The sequence below is a fragment of the Bos taurus genome, chromosome 18 (genome assembly GCF_002263795.3).
Source record: "Bos taurus isolate L1 Dominette 01449 registration number 42190680 breed Hereford chromosome 18, ARS-UCD2.0, whole genome shotgun sequence".
In the NCBI taxonomy this organism is placed as follows: Eukaryota; Metazoa; Chordata; class Mammalia; order Artiodactyla; family Bovidae; genus Bos; species Bos taurus.
In genome coordinates, this window is record NC_037345.1 from 62,274,160 (window position 1) to 62,289,706 (window position 15,547).

The window sequence follows — 15,547 nt, forward strand, 5'->3', positions numbered from 1 at the left end:
ACACAGACAAACATAGATGGAGAGTCACGGAGACAGAGGAGAGACAGATAAGAAACAGTGTATGTGAGGTGAATGCCTAGAGAGAGACATACAGAAAGGGTCTCTTTCATGGAGGGGTAAAATCTCCCTTGGACCCCTTTCGTCAATGAACCTCATCCAAGGACCGACTGTAGGGCTGAGCCCAGCGGCTTCAGAGCACAGGGTGCCGGGGCCCAGGGAGGTGGGGAGCCCGAGGGTGACCTGACCCAGCCCGGAGTTCCTGGACAATGCTTTTGGGATGCGGGAGAGGCCTTGGAACAGCCAGGAGGTGCCTGGAACCCTAAAGTGGAGCCAAAGTGGGGGTGGGGGGGTGGGGCGGGCAGGGCCACCTCAGAGCTGGGCTGAGACTTTGAGGAAAGGAATCCTCTCCCCCTTCCCCTCCCCCTGGGGCGGGGCTCAACCTCTGGCTATAAACCGGGGTGCTTCAGCCTGCCCAGCAAGATTTCTCCCCACCACTCTCTCACACCTCTGCTGACCCAGACTCAGGTAACAGCCCCCTGTGAGCTCCAGGGGTGTCCTTGGGGGAGGGGGCAGAGGGATGGGAGACATGAGAGGTGAGGAGGAGAGGTATGGAGGCAGATCTGGGAATTCGAGGGGGCCAGGGTCCCGGGACTGGGGATGGATGGGGGAATGTATGAGGATTTGGGGGGTTATAGAATCTAGGGGTGCCCGGGTTTGGGTATCCCAGAATAGAATACCTTAGGGCCTTGGAGCTCTGAGTCTGAGGGAATCTCAGAAATTGAGAGTCTCTGAGCTTGGATGGCAGACAGTCTGAGTGTCAGGACTGGGGGTCAGTGTCTGTGGGTTTAGGACTTAAAAGTCACAGAATCTGAGGCCTCATGGCTGGAGGTAATATAATTTGTAGTGTCATATTGGGGTAGCATCAATCAGGCCTCTGAATTTGGGTGTACAGATTTTTGGGGTCTCATAATCTTGAGGTTTCAGAATTTAGGTCAAGACCTAAGGGATCAAGATTTTAGGGTGTCTGGGCTCACAACGTGCAGGATCCACAGTTGGGGGGAGGTCTCAGAATCTGGAGATCCAAGGACTTGCTGGTTTTCAGAATTCATCAGTTAGAATCTGTGTGTATTGGGGTCTGGGGAGGTCTCACCTGGGCACCTTGGGGATTTCAGAGATGGGGGTGTTAGTATTTAGGGGTCAGGGTGAGGCCTGGGGACAGAAGCTGCTCTTGTGTGTCATTGTCCCCTCCGTGGCAGTGGGTGAAGGTGAAAGGAGGTGACAGGTGGGCAGATAACCCGCCAGAGGGGTGGGGGCCCTGGGGGTGGGAGAGGACGGGGGTGGGGGTGGGGGTGGGGTTGGTGATTAATTCTCCCAGAACCCTCACCGCCCCCCCCCCGCCCTCAGATACTTCTCAGGAGATGTCCTCTGTGTCACCCGATGTGACATCCCCCCAAAATAGACTCTGGGGGCGGGGCAGCTATTGTCTTCAGGCCACTGTCCCTTCCCAAATACCTTCTCCTAATCCAGACCCAGATCAGGTTCCTACGGACTTGTCATAAGACAAAAGGGGACAGCTGTGGAGAGGGGCGGGGCTGCAGCCGGGGCTCGGCCCCACCTTACCCCCAGTGCCCGGATCACCGGATCAGTAGGTTGAGGAGGTGGGGGGCTAACCACTCCCCCCTGAGACCCGGGGGTCCAGGCCCCCGGCCCCTCCCCGCTCAGACCCCGGGATCCAGGCCCCTGGCCCCTCCCCCCTCATACCCGGGGGTCCAGGCCCCCGGCCCCTCCCCCCTCAGACCCGAGGGTCCAGGCCCCCTGCCCCTCCTCCCCAGAGCCAGGGTCCAGGCCCCCGGCCCCTCCCCCCTCAGACCCGAGGGTCCAGGCCCCCGGCCCCTCCTCCCCAGAGCCAGGGTCCAGGCCCCCGGCCCCTCCCCCCTCAGACCCCGGGATCCAGGCCCCTGGCCCCTCCCCCCTCATACCCGGGGGTCCAGGCCCCCGGCCCCTCCCCCCTCAGACCCGAGGGTCCAGGCCCCCTGTCCCTCCTCCCCAGAGCCAGGGTCCAGGCCCCGGGCCCCTCCCCCCCTCAGACCCGAGGGTCCAGGCCCCCTGCCCCTCCTCCCCAGAGCCAGGGTCCAGGCCCCCGGCCCCTCCCCCCTCAGACCCGGTGTTCCAGGCCCCCGGCCCCTCCCCCTCAGAATCGGGGGTCCAGACCCCAGCCACCTGCCCTTCTGGACCGCACCCCATTTGGCCTGTTCTCTGCTGTCTGTAGGTCACACCAGGACCCCAGGATGTCGGACGCCGAAGAGCAAGAATATGAAGAGTGAGTGATGCCGGCGGGAGGGCTGGGGGCCTGGAGCGGCGGAGACCCCTCCCGCCTCCAAGGCTCCTAATTCTCTCCCTCCCTCTTTCCTTCCCCCGGGTCCTCAGGGAGCAGCCTGAAGGTGAGTGGGGCGCGGGCTAGCCTTGGCGGGGGTGGGGTTGGGGGTGCCTTGCAGCATCTTACTTAGCCCACCCCGCCCGACGCCCGCTCTCCTGGTTCGCACAGCCCGTGCGTGGGAAGCGCTCTCGGGTCCATTTGCCGCGGAGGCCCCGAGGGGCCCCCCTCTCGGTCTCGGATCGGACTCGACCCGATCCCGGTTCTCCCTGTGCCCCCATCTGGGGGCCCCCACCCCTCCCCGGGACCCCTAACGCCGCGCCCTCTGTCCCCTACCCCTTGCAGAAGAGGAGGCCGCCGAGGAGGAGGAGGAAGGTGAGGCGCCGCACTCCGCAGGTCGGAGCCGGACGCAGGGCCGGGGCCGGGGCCGGGGCCGGGGCGGGGGCGGGGATGCTCGGCCGGGGCGCGGGCGGCCGGGAGGGCTCAGCCTCAGCTCCTCTAACAGCCTCTCCCCTCTCTCCTCTCCCCGCCCCCCGCGCCCGCGCGCGGCCGCTCTCCTCCCCGGCCCCTCACCCCCTCGCTTATCCTGCGCCCCCTCCCAGCCCCCGAGGAGCCGGAGCCGGCGGCAGAGCCAGGTAACCGCGGCTGCTTCGCTTCCGGAGAGCGATCCCGGGGCCTCGGGGCCCCGACCTCCGCGAGGACCCGCTCCGCGCCCCGCAACTCGCGCCCGGCCCGGCCCTTTAAGCCCGGAGCGCGCTCGCGCCCTCTGCTGGCCGCGAAGGGAACCAGCCTCGCGGAGGCTTTAACCCGTTCCCTTCCGTCTTAAAGGGACCGACACCCAAGCCTTCTTCCCCAGACTCGAGGGCCAAGCACAGAAGGGTTGGGTGTTTGCGGAGAGGCACCCCTCCCTCCCTCTCGTCTTCGCCTGTCCCTTACTTTTCTCCTTCATATACATTCAAAGGTTGGGGCCGGGGTTGCCGTAGGGGCTAGCGGTGGGGGGGGGGAGGGTCTGGATTGCTATGGGGAGCGGCCGAGGACACAACTCCTGGGTCACCGAGCGAAGAGAGGGCGTGGGGCCTCCCTGCACTGCTAGGTCTTGATGGAGGAGGGTAGGAGCTCTGGGTGTGTAGGACGAGGGGCGGGGGCGGGGGTTGCCTTTTTTTTTTTTTTTTGGTCTCCTTATGGTCTGGAGGTTTGGACACCTGGGTTCCCAGCGATGGAGGAGGGGGATCCCCCATACCAGTTCTGAATGTATATCTGATGCGTGTGACCCTGTCCCTCCTAAAGGCCACCCCATTTCCCTTATCCTCTTTTACCCGCCAACCCCTCCCCCGGAGCTGCAGGAGAAGGGAACTGGGCTTGTGGGAACCACGGCTTGGGAAGGGGCGGGTACCTCCTGTGGAAATGTCATGCCCACCCACCCACGAACTCTTGCTAATTATCTCTTTGTATCCCTCTCACCAGAAGAGGAGCGCCCCAAACCAAGGTGAGATCCTAGGAGGGGTGGGGGTTCCCATCACACCCCCTTAAATATATCTCCCACCTCCAGAGACAGGGTGCAAGCGAGGCAGAGAAGGAGAGTGGGGAAAGGAAGCATAGGAAAGGACAGTGATTTCCGCAAACATTTCTGTGGAACTTTCCACTTTGGTGTTTGGCGAGAGGCAGACTCTGCCTGCCCCGTTGGTGAAATAGACCCAGATCCGGCGACTGTAGCACAGTTGTTTGATTGTTCTTTGCGACCCCGTGGACTGTGGCCCACCAGGCTCCTCTGTCCATGGGATTCTCCAGACAAGAACACTGGAGTGGATTGCCATGCCCTCCTCCAGGGGATCTTCCAGATCCAGGGATCGAACTAACATCTCCTACATCTCCTGCATTGGCAGGTGGATCCTTTATCCCTGAGCCACCCGGGGAAGCCCATGGTAACACAGAGGAGGGGACTATCTGTGCTCTAGGCAATCAAGGAAGGCTTCCTAGGAGAGGTGACGCCTGAGAGACAAGGAGTTTGCTAGCTGAAGGAGGTATAAGGGAGATGAGGAAGCAAGTGGTGTGTGCAAGGTCCCGTGTTTCAGGGGAGAGATACAGACACAGGAGAATCCAAACTAGGAGACCAGTGGGGCCATGGAGCTCACGGAGGGGAGAGAGGCCACCTGGGGCGTGTCATATTGAGACCAAAGCTTGGCAATCCAGGACTTCCCTGGCAGTCCTGTGGTCTTAAGACTACGCTCCCAATGCAGGGAGTATGGGTTTGGTCCCTGCTTGGGGAATTAAGATCCCACATACTGTGTAGTGCAGCTAAAAACTAAAAAACCAAAACAAACCCAAAGCTTAGAGATGCAAGGAGGCAGCAACCCGAGCATACAAAGCAGAAATCCTTGGGGCCTCTGCGGACAGTGCGTGAATTTCACTGTGGCTATAGAGGGATGGGCCTGTGGAGGCCAGGGCACTGGGGAGCTAACGGAGGGTTCTGAGCAGAGAAGCCAGAGGCTCAGATCTGAGTGAGAGCCAGGTGTACAGGAAAGCACAGCTGTGCTTCAGCACCAGGGAAGCCTTGTTTGAGCAGGGAAGTTCCCAGGGGTGGGTGTGGAGTGGTATATCAAAGGAAGGGTATTGCAGGCAGGGCAAACAGCATGTGCAAATGTCCGGGGGCATTGGGGTGCATGACATGGCCAGGGAATTGTGGGACGAGGTGAGGCCCAAGCTGGGGCAGAGGGCTTAGGGTAGAAAGGGACCACCAGCTGAGAGAGCCCCAGGGTTCCGTGTTGTTTTGTCATGGCACGTGGCATGTGGGCTCTTAATTCTGAGGCCAGGGATGGAACCCACACCTCCTGCAGCGGGAGCACAGGGTCTTAAGCACTGGACTTCCAGGGAAGTTCCAAGAACCCCAGGTTGGTGAGCTCAGTTAGAGCAGGGTTTGTGCAAAGACAGGAAATGTTCAGGAGGCATCTGTTCACTGGTGTCTGGGGTTTGAGGAAGAGTCTGTGCTGGAGACAGAGGCTAATCCTCAGTAAATGATGGCAGTTGAAGTCATGGGAATGAATGACTGACCTATGAATGAATCGAATGAATCGAAGAGCAAAAGTCCCACCAGGGGACAAGGAGACAGAGATGGGACAGGCAGAGAAATAGGAAGCAAGTCAGGAGGAGGTGCTGTTTTAGAAACCAAAGAAGAGGGCATTTCCCTGGTGGTCTGAGGGTTAAGATTCTGCCCTCCCAGTGCAGGGGGCATGGGTTCAAATCTTGGTCAGGGAACTGACCCACATGCTGCACCATGCAGCTAAAAAAAAAAATTAATAAAGAAAATTCTAAGAAACGGGAGGACCCCAGGGCTGGAAATTAAGGGCAGCCCCTCATAGCAGCACCACCCAATACGAATACAACGCAAGCCACATATGTAACTGAATTATTATTATTATTTTTTTGCTAGCTGCATTTGAAAAAGTAAAATGGGTAAAACGAATCCCAATAGCATATTTTACTCAACGCGTTGTACTGGAAATCGCATCGTTGGGACACTAAGCCATATAAACGTCCTTAGTGAAACATTTTACATTCGTGGGTTCCACCGAGTCTGTGGAACCAGGGCGTGCATCTCACGGCAGCCTGTCCGATGCGGACCGGCCGCACGGCAGGCGCTCAGGACCCACGTGAGGCTGATGCTGCCCCGCCGGAAGGTCAGGGCACTCAGCGTTTCCCTTCTGTCCACGCAGCCGGCCTGTGGTACCTCCTCTGATCCCGCCAAAGATCCCAGAGGGGGAGCGTGTGGACTTCGATGTAAGTAACAGACGCCCCATCCCGGGCGGGGCTGCTAGCCTCTAGGGCGCGAATTAGGAAGCGGCGCCCCTCCCTATTTTTTCTCCTTCTTCTTCTTCTTTTTTGGCATGCTTGCTTTCCGACACACTCCTGGAATTGCGTCCTCGCGGCCCCCTAGGGTCAGAGCAGGGTGTTCGCTGCCATCTGCTGGACATCGAGAGCAGGGCAGCTGTCTGTCCCAGCGGACGGTCAATCCCACAAACTCTTGCGGTCCAGGGGTCCCCCACTGACGCTTCTCAGAGGTGCTGCGGGGCTGGTGCCTTCTCGGGGTACCACCTGGGGATGACCAGGCTCCCGCCCTCCGTCCCTCAGGACATCCACCGGAAGCGCATGGAAAAGGACCTGCTGGAGCTGCAGACACTCATCGACGTCCACTTTGAGCAGCGGAAGAAAGAGGAAGAGGAGCTGGTGGCGCTGAAAGAGCGCATCGTGAGTGGAGGGCGGTGGGCTTCCCCCAGTTCGCCCCTCGCCTCCCAGCCTCTGGGTCCTGAGAGATACGGAGCATGGTCGCCGTCCAGTGCAGACCCAAGGCTGAAACTTTCCGGATCGCACCCAAGTTGATGCTTGTCTCCACTCCTGACCTGACCTGACCTGGGAAGGGATAAGAGGGTACGTGGTGGTCCCTGCACCCGCTCAGCCCTCTGCCTCTTCCAGGAGCGGCGCCGGGCGGAGAGAGCCGAGCAACAGCGCTTCAGAACCGAGAAGGAGCGAGAGCGTCAGGCCAAGCTGGCGGTGGGTGCCTCCCCTCCTCCTGGGAGCGGTTTTCCATTCGTGATCTTCTCTGTGACCCCAAGAAAGTCCACATGCGTATTATCCATGGATCTTGCTGTTGAAAGGGAGGGAAACCCCAACCCCAACTGAATTTAGCAGAAGGAGAGTTTTATTGGCTCATATAACTAAATTGCCTAAGGCAGGGCCTGCTTCAGGCATGGCTGGATCAAGGGACTTAAATACTATCACAAAGACCCAGGTTTTCTCTTTCCATCCTTTGGCCTATATTTATGTGCACAATGTGTCCAGGAGGGTGCCTGGCATGTTCCTGGTCTGAGCTCTGAAAATCCTGACTCCCATCAGTCCTAGGCAGGAGTGACCAAGGTCCAGTAGCAGGTCTGGCTTAAACTCCTCTTTCTCTCTGGGACAAATCCTAGGATGTTTTCAGATTGTTCACCTGCCATTGTGGAGTGAATCACTGGCTGGTTGGGAGAAACTGAGGAGAACGCTCCCATTGCTACAGGCCTTGGAAACATGACCTGACTTGAATGACCCACTCATTTTCTTTGTTTTTTGGCCGCACCTCGCGGCGTGTGGGATCTTAGTTCCAGGGTTTGAACCTGTGCCTCCTGCAGTAGAAGTGCAGATTCTTAACCACTGGACCACCAGGGAAGTCCCCCAAACCACTGTTAAAGAACAGGAATTGGGTGCTGTGGTAGACAAAGGACTGGTCTCCCGGAGGAAGGGGACCCGAGCCGAGGGGTGCAGGCAGCCCCGAGAAGCTGGAAAAGGAAAGGGGGTGACTCTCTGCTCACGGCCCTAGGAGGAGGCTGTGTGCCCCGTGACTTAGCCCCCGAGACCCACTGCAGACTGAGCTGCAGAAATGCAAGGTGATAAATTGACATTGCTTTAAGCCACTATGTTTGCAGATTACAGCAGTGAGAGGAAGCTCATTCAGGTGGGGAACTACAGGCAAGCCCCACACCTCGCCTGTCCCTCCCGTGGGGAAGGGCTTTGGTCGGGGCGAGCCTCTAATTCTGGGACATACAACGCAGACTTTCCGGATGTGGTCATGCCTCAGTGAAGGCATTCTGGAGCCCCTTCCTCAGGCTCAAGGTCAAGAGCCTCTTGACTCTGCCCCCTCCCCCACTCCCATGACCAGTTACCCTCTTTGCCCCTCTGAGGACAGTCATTCTCCTCTCATGAGACTAAAGGAGAGTAAGTCTCAGAGAGGGCAAGTACCTACACGGAGGTCACACAGCAAGATCACCGCTGGCCATTGCAGGCTGGAGCACGCAGAGAAAAGCAAGCATATCCCCACCCCCCACGTCAGGTTAAGTTTTCCTGGGGGCAGGGGCAGCATATTAAGGCTCAGAGAAGATGAAGGACTGGCCGGTGGTCACACACCCAGGCCTGGAAGGGCCAGGAGGAAGTATTTGCATCCTTGTCTGTTCTGATATTGACCTTGTCTCTGGTGAGCTTCCCTGGTGGCTCAAATGGTAAAGAATCTACCTACAATGCAGGAGGCTGGGGTTTGATCCCTGGGTTGGGAAGATCCCCTGGAGAGGAGAATGGCAACCCATCCAGTGTTCTTGCCTGGAGAATCCCATGGACAGAGGAGCCTGGAGGGCCACAGTTCATGGGGCTGCAGAGAGTCGGACACGACTGAAGCGACTAACACTTTCTCATGCTTGAGTCTGATTGACCCCTGATTCACTCGGTGCAGAATTGGCCTCCCTGATGCCCCCCTCAGGTGCCCTCCCCTCTCAGTCTAGGGGGGTGGGGGAGGCCCAGGGGTGAACCCCGTTCTTCCCACAGGAGGAGAAGATGCGGAAGGAAGAGGAGGAGGCCAAGAAGCGGGCCGAGGACGACGCCAAGAAGAAGAAGGTTCTGTCCAACATGGGTGCCCATTTTGGGGGTTATCTGGTCAAGGTGAGTTCAGCCTGCTGGGGCCTGAGGTCTGGGGTCCTGTGGGAGGCAGCTGGGGTCTGAGGAGGAGAGGCTGGGGGAGCCACCCCCCACCTCATGGTGCCCCCTTCCCACCCTCAGGCAGAACAGAAGCGAGGGAAGCGCCAGACGGGGCGTGAGATGAAACTGCGTATCCTGTCTGAGCGTAAAAAGCCTCTGAACATCGACCACATGGGAGAAGAGCAGCTCCGGTAGGCGGGAGGGGCCCGGGTGGCAGACAGGCAGATGGGGTGACCCCTGGCCCAGGTCTGAGTGGGCGGAAACGCTGGCGCTGTGTGACGGCAAGTGTCTCTCCCTCTCTGGGCCATTCCCCTGTGGAGTGTCACTGATGTAGGACTTATGTTTTTGGTGCCAAGACCTGTAGAGTCTGGGAGATGATAGGAAACCAGACCACAGGGCTGACCAAAATTGAGGCGATAATGTTGGTCTGATGATGTCCCCTGGGAATTCCAAACGGGCTCCCTCTTCTACCTGAATTAAAGCCAGACACACTGGCAACAATTTCCCAGGCAAATCGCTTCTGGTCGGAGCTCCGTCTTTCCCTTCACAGCTCACTCTGGGCACAGACTGCCTCTCAGGATAAGCCCTCAGAGGGAAGGCCGGGGAGGGTCTTCCCTCGGGGGCCTCCTCTGTGTCTTAAGCGCCCAGGCACGGCCCTTAAAGTCAGAAACACCCACCACCCCAGAGGCGGCGCAGAGAGGGGACTTGGAGCTCAGTACCTGAGACTGCTTGCCAGGGGTCAGTGCCAGCTCCACCACTTAAGCTATGTGATCTTAGGCAGTTGTTGACCTCCTCTGAGTCTTGCTTTCCTCACTGGTAAAGGGAGGCTGTGATAACAGAGTCTACATCACAGAGCAGTGAAATGTCAGCGAGCAGTAGCCCATGTGGAGGGCTTGCAGCTCTGTGAGGTAGATACCATTATACTATCATCACCGTCAGCTTAGAGATAACAAACCAGAACATTAAAAAAGCCAGCAAACAAAAAAGGGCACAGAGGGGTTAAAGAACCTTTCCAGGGTTGCACAGCCTGCAGGCACAAGAGTGGGGATTGGAACCCAGGAAGTCTGGTGTGGTAATCTGTGTTCTTCATCACGTATTTACGAAGGGGCATGATGGTAAATGCTTCCCGAGTGGATCTCCAGAGGCTAAAAGTCCACATCTCAGCGTCTGCTCATTTCCATGGTGTAAATGCTCCCAGGACGCTGATTTCAAACCCCCAGTGTGAGGACCCTGTGCTCAGAGTTGGGGATGGATATGCAGAGTCGACTCCAGCCCCCTCCCTCCCAGGAAACATTATCGCGGGGCCTGGACTAAATAGTATGTCGCTTGGCCATAGTCACAAGCCAGAGAATTCCAGATCTGGTGTTTGAACCTATGCTTTCTGACTCCAGGACCGGGGCCCTTAGCCATGCTACTATTCTCCCTTAGAGAGACAGGGACATGGAGAAGCGGGCAGAGATTTAAAGACCCCCTGCTGCAATCTACTTTGCATGTTAACAAAAGGGCCCCAAATTATTAACACAATGGCACCAGTAAAGCCAAATTCAAAGGGTTCCCTCAGCCCCTCTGGGCCCGGGCCCGGCCTGGCTCCCTTCCCTGACAGCCCTTCTGCCCGGCCAGGGAGAAGGCCCAGGAACTGTCGGACTGGATCCACCAGCTGGAGTCAGAGAAGTTTGACCTGATGGCGAAGCTGAAGCAGCAGAAATATGAAGTGAGACCCGTGTTTGCTGGAGGCCAGGCCGGGCTGGGGCTGGGGCTGGGGGCTTGGCTGGGTTTGGGTCAGGGGGCAGGGGGCGGCTCTTCCTCCTGCTCTACCAACACATCCCTCTGGTCTCCGCAGATCAACGTTCTGTACAACCGCATCAGCCACGCCCAGAAGTTGTAAGTGTGAACGAGCCTGTGCCCCACACCCGTCCCTCTGACTCTGTCTCTCCTGCTGCCCCTGACTCTGAGTTTCAGCCCCAGCCACCCTCTCTTGGGGGCTCTGTCTTCATCCCTCTTTCTCTGGAACGTTCTCATAACCTGTCCTTTTCTCTCCATCTCCGGTTCTCTTCTGGGGTCTCAATCCCCCTTTCTATGTTCCTCTTAATCACTAGTCCTCCGAGGCGGGGGGGTGATCTCCCCCCTCCACACACCCAGGGGACATCAGGGGATGTCCGGAACACGTTTGGGGAGGGGGTCCTACTGTCCCCTGCTGGGAGGAGCTCAGGGCTCCTGTTCAGTGTCCTGCGATGCTCAGGACGGTCCCCAAATGTCGCCGGTGCTGATGTCGAGAAGCACGGCTTTTTCTCTGTTTTCACTCTGTCTCCCCGCCCTGCTTCCCTCCCTCTCTCCATCTTTCTGCCTCAGTTTCCATCTTTCTCTTCCCCCGCAGCCTCCCCGGCCCTCTCTCTGTCACTGTCCCCTTCCTCCCCCCAGCTCTGTGTCCATAACCATTTATCAGTGCCCACGTGAACATCCTGAGCTGGCCCAGTGACACCACCTCCTGCCTGGCAATGGGCTGGTGATGGCTAATCGTGCCACCCCAGGCAGCGAACCCCCCCAAGAGCAGGCAGTGGCGGGCATCTTCCCCTGGCAGGGAGGGCGGGGCCCATCTCAGAGGTGGGCGGGGAGGAGCTCCTTCCTGACACCCCTCCTTCTCCTCCAGCCGGAAGGGGGCCGGGAAGGGCCGAGTTGGAGGCCGCTGGAAGTGAGGAGCTGGGCACAGCGCCCCCCCACCCCCTCGAGGCACCTGGGAGTCCTTGGCGTGTGCGCCCATCCGGGGTGTGTGTCCATCTGGGGCTTGAAATAAATGCTCCCCCTGCAGCACGTGCTGAGTCCTGTGTTATTATGAACGCCCAGCTGGCCATGGCGAGGGCACCAGCTCACAGCTGCTGGGAGAATCCTCTCACCAATCTTGAGGGCCATGTGTAAGACTGACCCCTCACCCACAGCTGGTGGTCATGCAAAACGGTGTGACCTCTCTGGAAAGGAGTCGGGCAGGTCTTCAAAAAGTTAACCATAGTGTTACCATTTGTTGTTGTTTAGTGGCTCAGTTGTGTCTGAGTCTTTGCGACTCTGTGGCCTGTAGCCTGCCAGGCTCCTCTGTCCATGGGGTTCTCCAGGCGAGAACACTGGAGTGGGTTGCCATTTCCTTCTCCAGGGGATCTTCCTGACCTGGGGATCAAACCCCCATCTCCTGCATTGGTAGGTGGGATCTTTACCGCTGAGCCATGCTGCTGCTGCTGCTAAGTCGATTCAGTTGTGTCCGACTCTGTGCGACCCCAGAGATGGCAGCCCACCAGGCTCTCCCGTCCCTGAGATTCTCCAGGCAACAACACTGGAGTGGGTTGCCATTTCCTTCTCCAACCGCTGAGCCTTAGGCCCTAGCAATTCCGCCCCAAGAGAACGGAAAATCTATATTCTCACGAACACATGTACAGGAATCTCAGCAGCAGCATAGCTCAGGATACCCAAGAAGCGAGAACAACCCAAACGGCCATCCACTGGTGAACGGATATGAGGGAACACTATTCAGCTGTAAAAAGCAATGCGGCTCTCACACAGGCTTCAGTGCAGATGAGCCGGCAAATCAGAATGAAGGAAGCTAGACGCAAATGGCCACACACTATGCGATTCCATTGATGTGAAATTTCTCGAAGGCAAATCCACAGAGGCAGGGAGCAGAGGTGGTCTCCAGGGACACAGGAGAAGGAAGGAGTGGGGGAGGGTAATGGCTAGGCGGATGGTGCTTCTTCTGGGGGTGATGAGAGTGTTCTGGCATTACAACCTTGTGAATAGACTAAAAAAAACCCCTCTGATCACGTTACTATTAAGATATATATGAGATAGATAACCAACAAGGACCTGCTGTAGAGCACAGGGAACTCTGCTCGATGTATTGTAGCAGGGCAGTCCGGGCTTCCACTGCCAGGGTCTTGGGTTCAATCCCTGGTTGGGGAACTATGATCGCGAAAGCCACACGATGCAGCCAAACAAACAAACTCCAAACTAATAACCTATAAGGGAAAAGAATCTGTAAAAGTCTATATATAACTGGGTCACTTTGCTGTAACCTGAAACTAACGCAATGTTGTAAGTTAACTAGACTTCAATTTTTAAAAATGGCTAAAAATAAATAAATAAAAGCACTATGGGTCTTGGAAAAAAAAAAAAAGAAAAGAAATCCTAAAGTGGATAAACCTAGAGAAAACGAAGCCTGCCATCAGGTGCCTCCCGCCTTCCTGCTCGGCTTCCACCTATGAGGTCGAAGACTGGTCCCGAGATGATTTCTGGAGCTCTGCGCCGTCCCATCCGCTTCCCAGAAGGAAGGCAGGAAAAGACGAGAAGGCAGACACGGGCACCTCTTGGCCGAGTCAAACCACTTTCCGAAGCCTTCCTGGACAGCCCCCACCCCGCCCTAGTCGTGCTCACTTACATCTTATCGCGACCCCTGACTGCAGAGATGACTAGGTCTCCTCTGGCTCTGGAGCCAGCTGGGTGCGTTGCTGCTCCAAACAAAAGCAGGCTTCTTGTGTTTGAGGAAGGATGCAGTAGTGATGGGCAGGCAGTTGGCGGTCTCCGACCCAGTCTCCGGCCACCCACATACAGAGTCCCCGTGCCTGGAACACACTCCCAGGCTCCCCTCGGATGAAGGTCCAGAGTCTCAGGGAGGCAGATCAGCTTTGTCTGTCCGGCTTGGGTGTGCCTCTGGGTGCTTTGACATTATATAAATACAAACACAAGCTCTCCCTCTCTAGCTAACCCATGCTGGTGGAGATGGAGCAGGGCCATTGTAATACTGGTAATTTAGAAACAAACCTCCCACGTGGGAAAGAGGAGAGAGAGAAGCACACTGAAGTCATTGGGGAGGAGAAGAGATCTTAGGTACAGATCTGGAAAATCTGGGAACCTGGTTCTAGATTTTGGATAAAATGCATTTTTTATAAGCACCGTGGTCCCTGACACTGCAAGGCGGAGGGCTTCTTTCTGGGCCTGTGTCCTTGGATAACCTTTGGGAAGATGCCATTCTTGAGATGGTTGTCAACTTCAAAGCCTGTTGGCATGAGTTTAAGGACACAGCGGATGTTTTCGTGTGTTGAAAGTCACAGCAGGTCAGCCACAGGGTGCCTTTCGCAATATAATTCTCTCTCTTTTTAACAATTAATTAATCGGTATTTCTGAGAAGGCAATGGCACCCCACTCCAGTACTCTTGCCTGGAAAATCCCATGGATGGAGGAGCCCGGTAGGCTGCAGTCCATGGGGTCGCTGGGAGTCGGACACGACTGAGCGACTTCACTTTCACTTTTCACTTTCATGCATTGGAGAAGGAAATGGCAACCCACTCCAGTGTTCTTGCCTGGAGAATCCCAGGGACAGGGGAGCCTGGTGAGCTGCCGTCCATGGGGTCGCACAGAGTCAGACACGACTGAAGCGACTTAGCAGCAGCAGCAGCAGCAATCGTTATTTATTTTGGCTGTGCTGTCTCTTCATTGAGGTGTGGGCTTCTCTAGCTGCGGTTTGAATTCTCAGTACTTGCTGCACGTGGGATCTCAGTTCCCGACCAGGGGTCGAACCCATGTCCCCTTCACTGAGAACATGAAGTCTTATCCACTGGACCACCAGGGAAGTCCTAACAATATAATTCTCTCTTAAATGTAAAAGGTTCATTTGTGCAAATAACTCTTTCAAGGACGGTTAAAATAGAAGTTAGAACTGACTTCTACTATGCTTACCCCTGTTTTCTCACAGAACAGAGGAGTCAACTTGATACTTTGTGAATGTCCTCTTGCATCCCTTTATCCGAACCATCTTTATGAGGTCAGTTTTTCTGCCTCTTGCAGGGAAAAAGGGAACATGTTATCTTTCCAAGGCTATTTTCACCAGCTGTGAGGTTAAGCATCAACATTCCAGTGCTAGCATTGAGAGAAAACAACAGGCTTGAGAAGTGAAAAAAACCTTCACCGTGGAAAAGAGAAGGGCAGAAGAGAATTGTAATGAGTAAAATATAAAAATGCCTGTACAGAGCCAACGTCTACCTATGAGACAGGCCAGGTACACCGTCTCAACAGCTCCTGGAGGCAGAGATGAAGAGATTAAGCCTAGGTCCTAGATCAGACCCCACAGTTAGGAAGTGTCAAGAGACAAGATCAAATCTAGGAATGCCTAAACCAGAGCTGGAATTCTTATCCATTGTAGTAGAAAAGAATTTGTTAAACAGAGGTTCAAGTCTAAATGCAGCAGTCAACCTAAAGATGGCTAACAAAACTCACAGTGGGAGCATGTCCCATAGGAGGTTGTGTGGGTTGAGTAGATACTCTAAATCGTGTCTCCTGTAAATAAAAACCATAAAACTATAGACATATTTATATCACAGCTTACAGACACAGCGAACACAAGCTTCCAAAAACAGTATACACTGGGCTATAGACACAACCACAAACACACACATCACAGTTATGCACACGTCGGGAAGATCCCCTGGAGAAGGAAAGGGCAACCCACTCCAGTATTCTTGCTTGGAGAATCCCGTGGACCGAGGAGCCTGGTGGGCTACAGTCCACGGGGTCATAAAGAGTTGGACACGACTTCACTTTTCACTTTATAGAGACACAGATAACCAAAGACACCCTAACAACATACACACCATTCAAGCTGCCTGGAGAAGAAGGTGGGTGTATACGTTGAATGGGAAGTGTGGG

At 56.1% G+C, this 15,547-nt stretch overlaps 1 protein-coding gene across 5 annotated transcripts; it reads left to right on the forward strand.

The window, feature by feature from the left end:
- The first annotated feature begins 473 nt into the window (after positions 1-473).
- TNNT1 (troponin T1, slow skeletal type) lies at positions 474-11,674 on the forward strand. Of its 5 annotated transcripts, none has more exons than XM_005219667.5 (14): positions 474-525; positions 2,270-2,320; positions 2,428-2,441; positions 2,720-2,749; positions 2,977-3,009; positions 3,839-3,860; positions 6,085-6,148; positions 6,500-6,616; positions 6,842-6,919; positions 8,717-8,830; positions 8,948-9,057; positions 10,487-10,577; positions 10,707-10,747; positions 11,514-11,674. In XM_005219667.5, the coding sequence occupies exons 2-14, from the start codon at positions 2,289-2,291 to the stop codon at positions 11,557-11,559; spliced, it is 792 nt and encodes a 263-aa protein (XP_005219724.1). In that variant the 5' UTR covers positions 474-525; positions 2,270-2,288; the 3' UTR covers positions 11,560-11,674.
- Positions 11,675-15,547: the final 3,873 nt, after the last annotated feature.